This window comes from Macrosteles quadrilineatus, unplaced genomic scaffold (genome assembly GCF_028750875.1).
Source record: "Macrosteles quadrilineatus isolate MER2022 unplaced genomic scaffold, UCM_ALF_1.0 Scaffold_3__2_contigs__length_128488019, whole genome shotgun sequence".
In the NCBI taxonomy this organism is placed as follows: Eukaryota; Metazoa; Arthropoda; class Insecta; order Hemiptera; family Cicadellidae; genus Macrosteles; species Macrosteles quadrilineatus.
The window spans coordinates 62,903,466-62,914,076 of NW_026542596.1; the positions used below are offsets into that span (position 1 = coordinate 62,903,466).

Sequence of the window (10,611 nt, forward strand, 5' to 3'; positions counted from 1 at the left end):
GCCTTACTGTAATTGGATAATAAACATTTTCATTGGCAAATTTTATGCCAGGTTCAGATATTATGTTGTACTTATTTATTTGCATTCACTCTCACTGTAATATTGTGAATAAAATTATGGCCTTCCGTCGTCAAGGCCACATTATGACGTTTGACGACAGACATAGGAGCTATAGGAGCAGCTGCAGCAGAAGGCACTAAGGCAAAAGGCAATAGTTTACTATTCCACCATGATATGAGTATTGAGTATGAGACAGCCGGTGCGGTGAGCCAGAGAGCCGATGCCGATACTAAAAGTCGATGTCTGTCATCCGGTAGAAAACAAGCTCGATATTTAACCGAATGCCTACCATATCGTTGTGAACCCAGCGCTATCCCTCTTAAACTCTACTCTAGTCTCAACTCATGACAAGATTTGTTTTTTTTCGTCCATCCCATCGGGGATTCGATCTTGATCTGATCCAATCCCAACCAAATTCGAACCGAACCGGACCCAATTATTAAAGCTAAAAAAAGCAAAGCCAAAGCCTAAATTGAAATTCTTCTCTTTGTGAAATGTCAACCCGTCCCCTGCCTAATTATTTTATTACTGAAAAGTATTGTTTTCTTTGCGTGAATTGTGTTATTAATTGCTCAAGTAATAACTCGTTTAAGTTGTGAATGTGATTTAGTACAATCCTATGGATGGCGGGGCAGTCGTTTTAGCAGAAACTAAATGGAACATGGAGCCCTAGGTCAGTAGCCTAGGCTATTTACAATTTTGTTAACATAAAATTAGAGACTTTCGTTTTATTACAGACACAATGGTTGTCTAGGTAGTCTTCTAAACTATGGGGTCCACAATGGTAGCCTATAAGTTACTTTTGTTTTAAACTAAGGAATAAGAACGGACAATGTGTTCTTAGCACTTGCAGCCTAGACCTAGGATGACTGAAGTATACTCTAAACCTAAGGTCTAGGCCTAATAATTCACCCTTTTCATTCCTTACTTTCAAGTGCTGTTAAATCTGTAAGTTAGGCCTAGGCCTACATATTTAATTCTGATAACCCTAGTCACTTAAGTTAACGTATCTGTTTACATTGGGGTTTTAGGACCAGTTGTAGTGTAGGTAACTTAGGCCTAACTTAGGCTATTTATTCATTTATTCCAACGGCAAGATCACCAATTTACAATGTGGATTCAAGAAGTCTATGTGGTAACAACATGCATTTTAACAGAAAACTTAACAACTAACTTAAATCTATGGCAGGAGCAGAGCAACATTGGTAGGCCCTACAACTAAATGTTCCTCCTCACTAATTTAGAGCAACTAGTGGAAAACTTTTTGCCAAAGAATAGGCGCGTAATAATCAGTAGGCCTATAGTGTGTCAAGGATGTCGTCGGACGAAGAAGGTACAATCATTCCTAAACAGAAAATAATGTTTACTTTAGTAACATTATTGAATCAGCAATATGACACATAAGTTACTATATCTCCCATTAGCTTGTCAACAACCATTATCATGGCATGGATTAAGTGATTAGAGTAGTAATGATATTTAACTTAATAGGTATTTAAACTTAGTAACTGTTAAACTATGATATTAGGTAATATTACAAAAGTCACATTAACTTTGGAATCGTAACTTTTACAGTAATCAGGCTGCAGCAATAGGCCTAGTGGGGGGGGGGCCTGCACAACTGTATATTGTTTAGAACTAAGGACCTCAGTCAAAGGTAGTAATTCAAGGGTGGCTACAACATACTAAATCTTTATTAAAGCCGTTTCGGCCATTTCCGAAAAAATCAAATTTTCCGTCTTTTTATGGGAAAATCCCCCACCATTAAAAATCAAAATCTCTAAAAAATTCTTTAATACCTGGAGATTATATGGATTAGTACCTACATACAAATGTTAATCAAAATCAGACCACAGGCGTGGTCTGTACGGTAGCTTTGTACACATCCAGAGTTATTAGGCATAATTAAGATATTTAAATGAGTTAGAAAGATAGCTACCGTAACATTTACCCTATTATAATAATTAAAATAATTCAATAATACACATTTACAATATGTGTACAATATGGGAAGGGGAATACCGGTAGTTCTCCACTAGTTTTCAACAAGCTGCTTGCATAAAGCGCTTAGCAACAACCAGTCAACAACCAGTCTTCAACTTTTTGTTGTCAACTTTCTTTGATCTTACCGACTCTCCGCGGGAAACCAAAATTTAGTGGAAAACTTGTTGCTCCACTAGTTGACGACGGAAAAAGTTGCTGCATTTTGTAGAAAAAGCAACAAGTTTCCGAAACTAGTCGACAACCTGGTTGTCAACTTTGGTGTTTAAACGCGGCTTAAGTTAAAGCCTACAGAATGTAGCCTAGATAAAATAGCATAGCATTTGGCATACCATGAAATCTCTGAGGAATCCCATCCGAAACTCAAACTAAGAAAGTAAGTTTAGCTCCATATCTCCCTCCTTCAACATTTTGGTAACTTAGGCTATTTTGTCAACCTCCCTATAGGCTAAGGTCCCCAGTATAATGACATTGTAATTTAAGTTACTGTAATTTGACAGGAGACAGGACTAGTGAAAATAAAAACTACCATAAGTTAGGCTAACTTATTATAAGTTTTTACCACAGTTTGCACGGACTGAGATAGACGTGTGAAACTTGGTTTTACATATACTTATTGAGTTAGCCTATATTAAATATATTAAATACATAAAAAATCATCTAATATAAGTACGACACTCCCACGGATGACTGACGGGTCATTCCATGTCAATTCAACCACAAAGAAATATATTGTTCACCTACCTATCATCTCAGTCTTTGACAAAACTTTATTTTGTTTATTCTATCCATAAAGACAAGTAAGAAAACCATGAAATTTTTATTTTTATTCAAACGAGATAAGGTGATGGCATTTTAAAGTTTTGAATTTTTCTGATTTTCACACCTTAATGAGCACTAACCATTACATATCGTTTGAAGAGAAAGTAATTTCTCATTTTCTTAACTTATTTGACATCCAATCTCGGCTTGATAAAAATTTTCAAGGGTACCAGTAAATGCCTAACTAAAAATTTTAAAGGGAGGTAGTTTAACTCATAACTAGCCTATAAGGAGATTGTGAAAAATTCAATAGGCTATCGGGTTTACCGGTATATTCTCTTACACTTTACGTCAAGCCTTGACTATTGGATACCTACTGAAGTTTAGACGTACCACCTATATTAACCAGCTGTCACAAATTTTTTATTAAAAAAGAACATAGTTTTGTGAGCCAGACCAGAATGCGCTAGTGTCTACATTTTTTTGCTGACCAGGTTGATGGGTCATCACATAACAGTTATAGCTCACTATAACTTAAGTCATTCCCTAAGTTTGACTTGGTAAGAAAGTTTGTGTATTCGACAGATTTTAGTCATTTTTAAATCTGCGTAATCTGTATGTGGCTCATATCAACTACAACGAGATCTAATTGAATGATGGAAAAGACCAATATGGTAGTGCATTGGCAATAGCAAATAAATTTAACAATTTTTTTATTAATGTTTAACAAATTGCTAACCAAATGACAGATAAAAATAAAATCCATTCAGCTACTAAACAATAGTCAACATTTAATTAGAGTGCAAAATTCTGCTTTACAATTTAAATTTAGGAAAATTTCAGTTCAGGATCTAAGAAAAGTTTTTACCAGTCTTAGCAATACTAAATCTTCAGGTTGGGATGAAATTCCCCTCTTTGTTATTAGTAGAGTTTTGAAACTTATTGAACAACCTCTATGCACACTAGTGAATCAGTCCCTCGAGGAAGGAATTTTCCCAGAAAAACTCAAATATGCAGAGATAAAACCTCTTTTTAAAAAGGGTGATGTTAACAATCCTTCTGACTTCCGACCAGTTGCTCTTTTGCCTTGTTTTTCCAAAGTTTTTGAAAAAATTGTGAAAAATCAACTTGCAGATTATTTAGAACAAAATGATTTACTAAATCCATCTCAGTTTGGTTTCCGCTCAAAATCCAGTACTGAAAAGGCTATTACCAGGATGATTAACTGCATTGCGGAGGCCTTGGACGGGTGTGACCTGTCCAAGGCTTTTGACTGTGTTGATCATGATATATTGCTAGAAAAATTAAGCAGACATGGAATAAAAAATGTGGAATTAGAATGGTTCATTTCATATTTAAAAAGTTGTAAACAAAGAATTACAATAATAATATAATATTATTGTATAATATTATGTATTATAGGTATTGTAATATTTATGTATGAGATGGTGTGCTCAGCATATGAAATTTATTTTAGTAATAGTTTTAGTATAGAGACTATAAATTATTGTAACAATGACGAATCACCTGTCTGAATATGATGTTATGTGATTATTGGAAAATAAATAAATAAACGATTTTTATAAAAAATCTAGTTTCAGATTTAACATGGGAATGGGATGTCTAGTTGTATTAATAGTCAAAGGTTGTGGTTTAAACTAAGGCTTTTGATCAGAACTGACTCACCTTGCTTCTATAGTTCCCAAACAATCCAAGACTATTTTTTTTTTTTTTTTTTTTTCCAAAGACGCTAGGCACGAACCTGGGATTGTTTTTCACATTACTTCAGGCTAGACCTAGGGGTTGCGGCATTATCACTTGGATAAAATCCATTGGTGACTTGGCGGGGATCGAACCCGGGAATCCAAGACTACTAAATGGGAAATCACTGTAGCTAGCTGTAAGAAAGCCCACTGTTGCTGTAACTGTGAAAACTTCTTGTAGCCTACGGTAGCTTATCAGGAAGAGTATTTGAGATTTTCTAAACATTTTTCAAGCTTACTTCGAATCAGATTTAGGCTACTGAATCTTTTGAAACAAAAGCCCAGTCCACACTTGGAGACTGAGTCGGCGGACAGTCAGCTGACGGTCTGCCGACAGTCTGTCAATGCAGTTTTAGATGCAAGTTTCTGATTTGTTTTGCGTCTAAACTAGCCAACTTGTGTATGGCGACTGAAATAAAGCCGGGTTTACACTACCGAAGGAACCGAAGTGTTCAGTTCCCAGCCAGATGCCGAGTAAGAAGGTAGTTCTTGCAGCAGCCGCTGCTTTCGCTGCAGGTACTGTGATATTTTTAACGCAAAGAAGAGGAAGAGGATATTGGATTAAGCCCTCACTTCAGGCTAGGAAACGATTCAGTGGTAGTGACCAAACTTTTGAAAGACCTTAACGAGGATGGTTGAGATAACTTGAATTATGATATTCGTTGTGACCTCACTAGAAGAACTCTGGTTACAAATGAGTAGGCCAGAGTAAACAAACATGCGAGATGCGACAACAAGGTGCTGTGGCAGCCCTTAAGGAGGTGGCAGCTACATCTAGCTCTGCTACAAACAAGAATGGACGTATAGCTGAACTATATATGTTGCAGAGCTAGATATAGCTCAGATTCCCTTTGGTGTTTACCAAAAATTTTGGATAGCTCGTTTTCGTTTTTTTTTTATAGGCTAGCTAAGTATGCTGTGAAATCTGGCTAGCCTATACAGCAGTTCTTCAAAGACGCTTTTTGAACTTCTAGCTGAGCTAAATATCTAGCTCTGCTACATAGTGTAAGCCCAGCTTAAAACATCATTTTATCCTGTGCATGCTTCTTCCTTCTTAACCATGTGGCTGATGTACCAAGGAAGAGACAATGGTGGACCCACAAATTTCTCTAGCAAGGTAACTACTTAAGTCAAAACCTACTATCAGACCTTCGATTAGAATAGACACAGGATTTAATAACTTTACAAGAATATTCACAGATTTTGAGGTTCTGTTAAAGACTTTGTTGGGCCAAAGATAACAAAAAAATGTAGGAGTTACATGGCTATAATTTCAGCCCTGAACTCCAGCTGAACCCTGCATGGATCGGGTTGTATCCGATATCCTGTCTCTAGACACGTCCACACATGCAGACTTGACTAAAGTCTTGTATCTTGTCTCCACGTTTCCCTTTCGAATGGCAAACAGAAAACACTGAGGTTGGTTTTTGATCGCCATTTCATTGAAAAGTATTTAAGTATTAAAGTATAGGGAAAAAAGTGTCCAACTTTGCTTTGGAATAATTATTGAGGAGAGGAAGAATACACAACTAAATCGGCTGAATTTAAAGAGTCCTAGGAGGTCAATAAAACACATTAAACTGATATTTCCCCCATTTCAGGGGCTTCTTCAGAAATGGAAGCTAAACTTATCAAAGCAACCGTTGATTGGCAAATGTTAAAATTGAACAACTTCATGTTAATTGTACATGCAGTATCAAATTTAAATTAGTTTGTCCAATAACATTCCTACTGATTATCTAAATAGCCCTGGTAAGTTTGGCTACAATATGTTCAACCGTTATTGCGTGATTCAAATGCAAAGTTTGCATAAGGCCTGATCTTAAAGAGCTCCGCTCAATTATTTGCATTATAATCTATTAGACTTATGTTTCTAATTGTTACCTATTCAGATAAATTGTAACATGGAGGCCTAGTATTATTAAAGTATCTGGTCGCCAGGTATTGTTTGTTAAAATCCCTTACCGGTAATTTAAATAGCATTATCCTAATGTACTTCATTTAGTCACCAGGGTTCATCTTTATGCCCACTATGACCTTTGTAAACCTTGTCACAAAAACTCCCATCATTACACTGTTCACCAGAACAAATTTGCAGTAAAATTTTACACCTGAGACTGAGATGTTGTGTTTAAATACCGTAGTTTTATTTGTTTATAAAACATGTAATAAGACTGTTATTTTTCAGGAGTCTGTGAGGGATAAAGGCTTTACTAAAGCTAAAAATGGATCCAGCCAACATCAAAACTGATCCTGGATTGTTATCAGTTGAATATTACATGAACAGACTAATTCAAAGAGCAATAATTGAAGCAAAACCTCTTCTCAAAATATATGAAGAAGAATGTCAGAGGTAAGTAGTTCGAGATGTTAAACTATTTAGCCCATTAAATCCGGATTATATAATCGTTTATATCTATTCCAGGATAAGATATGGGGTGAAGGGGGTGTTTTGTACAGGGCGAGGCAGTAAGAGCACCCCAATTTTCTTTCAATAAATAATGGTTTTAATACCTTATACTGTCAAAGTGATCCTTTGTAGTCTATATAGCTACTGCAGTTTCGTTCCCGATGGGAACTTCATAGGGCTGTCAAGGACATCAAATTTTGTTCCAGAGGAAGTCGTTGAAGTTAAAATCCATTGATGTCACCCATATAATTACACACAAATGAAAATACATACATTAAATAAACATTACAAAAACGCCGGTACCGGGAAACACGATACGCACGGAAGGCAGGTCTAGTTTGTGTGTAGTTAAATGTGTGACAGCGAAGGATTTTAACTTCAACGACTTCCTCTGGAACGAAATTTGATGTCCTTGACAGCCCGATGAAGTTCCCATCAGGAACGAAACTGCTGTACCCTATATATGTACTACAAAGGATCACTTTGACAGTATAAGGTATTTAAACCATTATTTATTACTATACCAGTGATCTGGAGGCTAACAACATGAAATTTTCTTTCATTGTTACACTATAAGTAAAGCAACAATGAATGAACAGCTGTGCTTATAACATCAATTAAATTATGCCATTTTAGTAAATATTATGCCTGAGGCTATTAACACTGAGATTTTGATGTGAAAACCTATTTTTAAAATAGTGATTCTTGTGCAAAAACCCAGGGATTGTTTGGACCACATTCCATCCATCCTTGGTCAACATGGCGGTTTGTACTATTTATAAATTAGGGCGCTTTCATTGTCTCACCCTGTACTATTAGAATAAATATTTAAACTACATTTTTTGTGAAACTGTAATAAGGTATAGTCAATTAACTTAATACTTAATTTTTTTCAGGCACCCAGATATAAGTATGACTGTTTCTTTCAAAGAATTCCAAACTGCACTGCAGAAACACTGTATGACACTTCAAACTCGTCAGCAAAGTCCAGCTGCCAATCAAATGAAGCCACAAGAGTAAGTTTTTTCACTAAATAAAAAGATAAAATTAAATTTATAGTAGTTTAATGAACATGATTGAGAATAAATTGACAAAATGTAAACATAGAAATGTAAACAGATTATAACAATTAATTATTGCAACATGTGATCCGAAGCTGTGGATTGGTTGGTGTAGATAGTATCCACAGTACTTCTAACATACAGGAATTGAAAAGGTTTGTTCTTATTTTCATTAGTAGGTCTAGTAAGGTAATAGTAATATGACTTATAGTAAGGTCTAAATTGCTTTCTGTTAATAATATCCTTCATTAAGTAATAGGTTGAGTGATATGTTTTGAAAGTAAATCAAGTAGTAATAATGTCATTTGTAACAAAAAATTATACCAAGTCACATTGATTTAGCAATTTCTTTATATACCGGTTTTAATCATTGTGAGTGCTTGATTTGTAAATTCTGAGGTGCTGGAACTATAACCTATTTAATACTTTTAGTACCTATCATTATCCTAATATTTTTATCTTTCTGAAAGAGAGGTACCGAAACAATGTTCCGCCACAAATTAAGCACTGATCATTGTGATATACACAGATTAACTGTATTGAGATTAGTTTTACGTTTTACTATTGTACTTCAAATTCAATGGTGTATTACTGAGCACTGTGAGAATGTTCACCCTTTATTAATTAACTACCTAGTAAAAATTCACACTGCACAATGTGAATTCCAACACAAATGTAACCAACGGATGAAAGATATGTTCACTGGAGCTAGGGTTAAATATACGGTTTGGTTTTTAAACAAGGGCTGTTTGTGCGTACACCTTCTTTCCCGCACACCGTATTGAGGCCCCTCACCGCTTACTGGCACCATTTGTGAACAAAAGCGCAACATTTGCAGCTCTGTTGCTGACGTGTACACTTTTAAAATTAATTAATTTCCCGCAGCATGCTGGATAAGGTTAGTGATATTGTTTTTTGACTGCAAGAAACTTATCGGCTGCAGACATTCACTGTCAGATTACTGAAGTTTAATGCCCTGATGCAGCGACGGTAAAGTGCAAAAATGGATCAGTGAGTTTAAAAATGGCCGTAAACATGTCCATTTTGGAAGGAATTGTGTTTTTGGTGGAACTATTTGTTATATCTAATAACTGCCATCTCATTTTAACAAAGTTTACTCTTTGCAGACAACCCACAAGATACTCAGCATCAAACGAGTCGCTGAACCAGAGAAAGAGACGGAGAAATTCTGACATGCAAAGCCAAGCATACCACAGGGCTCAGCAACCAGGGCTGGACAGGTATAGTCCTCAGGCCAGCCAGATGTCAAACAACCAACGGTACAGGCCGACCAGCCAACAGTCGGCTCCAATAAATGTCAAGACAGAAGACCCGTCGTACTCTATGGCTCCAACAATGCCAAGTCCAAGCTACTCAAACAGAACAACACCAGTAGCGGCCATGCAGAGTCCAGGCTATCCCACAAGTAGACCTCCTAGCATACAACCTCCTGCTGAAGAAGATCCTCCACCCGAGTTTATAGAAATGTCTTCAAATCCGCCGAGGTTATCAGGACCTTCTCAGTATTCCAATGTTTTCCAGACCTTAGGAGCCACTGAACAAAGTTCCGGGAGTGATGTAATGTGTAAAACAGAACCTAAAAAATCTGACGGAACCAGTACGGAGCAAAGTGCGGTACAGTCTTCATCCCCTCTTGATAAGAGCGCCAACCTATGTCTGGACAATGTGTCCCCGTTGAACGTACGTTGTGTGAAGTGTATCACCGCTCTTGTGACGTGTGCGGTCATGCCCTGTGGACATTGTTGTCTCTGCAGTATTTGTGGACAAACTGTCTTGTCTTTGAAACAAGTGTGCCCAGTGTGTCGCAAAAGTATTACTAATGTTTTAGGATACTCAAATTTAATCTATAATTTGTATAGGTAGCACGAAGGTTAAATCTGTTTGTTATTTTATATATTACACCACTTGATAGTTTATTGTATATATGTATTCATGTATTAAAAACTTAATTGTGATTTATCAACCAATTGAATTTGAATATCCCAACAGTTTCCTAAGTGCATCAGATTTACTACAAAAATTGTTTGGACTGCTGAGTGTTTATAGTGCTCGCTTTCAAATCTAATCGCTGGTTTGAATCCAAGGTATTATAATAACTGGACCCAGATGCCATTTTTTAACTGGGCTATCAATTAATGATGCTCTCTAAAAAAAAGTCCTAACAAATTTAGTGATAAACCTAAAAAAAATTTTCACAGCGAAAAAGTACAAAGTGTAGCAAAATATTAAGAATCCACCCATCTTGTGGATGTCCTTTTTTAGTTGGGCATCACTCACTAAGCTTTGCTAAAAGCAGACTCCTCTTAAGTTGTACATCGGACCTGAGTAATACTACACCAGACGGTGGTGAGGAAACATTGCTTCAGACCCTGAGGCATCCTATTTGTATGGAACTATCAATCAATCAAATATTCTTTATTCACAAAGTTTAGACAATATGTCTTGGATAGCGTCATTAAACTAACATAAACAAAAAATTATAAACTAAATAATTAAAATCATTCACAAAGGATTTATATAGTAAAACTAAAAA

General features: G+C 36.1%; 1 protein-coding gene across 1 annotated transcript; it reads left to right on the forward strand.

Annotated features, from left to right (window-relative positions):
* Nucleotides 1-543: 543 nt before the first annotated feature.
* On the forward strand, nucleotides 544-10,041 carry LOC128990142 (uncharacterized). Its single transcript, XM_054412406.1, has 4 exons — nucleotides 544-733; nucleotides 6,775-6,939; nucleotides 7,893-8,012; nucleotides 9,185-10,041. Exons 2-4 carry the CDS (start codon nucleotides 6,812-6,814, stop codon nucleotides 9,939-9,941), a joined length of 1,005 nt encoding a protein of 334 aa, XP_054268381.1. The 5' UTR covers nucleotides 544-733; nucleotides 6,775-6,811; the 3' UTR covers nucleotides 9,942-10,041.
* The last annotated feature ends 570 nt before the right edge of the window (nucleotides 10,042-10,611 follow it).

What these genes read in the sequence shown, in the direction of transcription:
- LOC128990142 (XM_054412406.1), top strand. Translation starts at nt 6,812, where the DNA reads ATGGATCCAGCCAACATCAAAACTGATCCTGGATTGTTATCAGTTGAA. An exon ending in TATGAAGAAGAATGTCAGAG is followed by an intron (nt 6,940 to 7,892) that starts GTAAGTAGTTCG and finishes AATTTTTTTCAG; the next exon opens with GCACCCAGATATAAGTATGA. An exon ending in AATCAAATGAAGCCACAAGA is followed by an intron (nt 8,013 to 9,184) that starts GTAAGTTTTTTC and finishes TACTCTTTGCAG; the next exon opens with ACAACCCACAAGATACTCAG.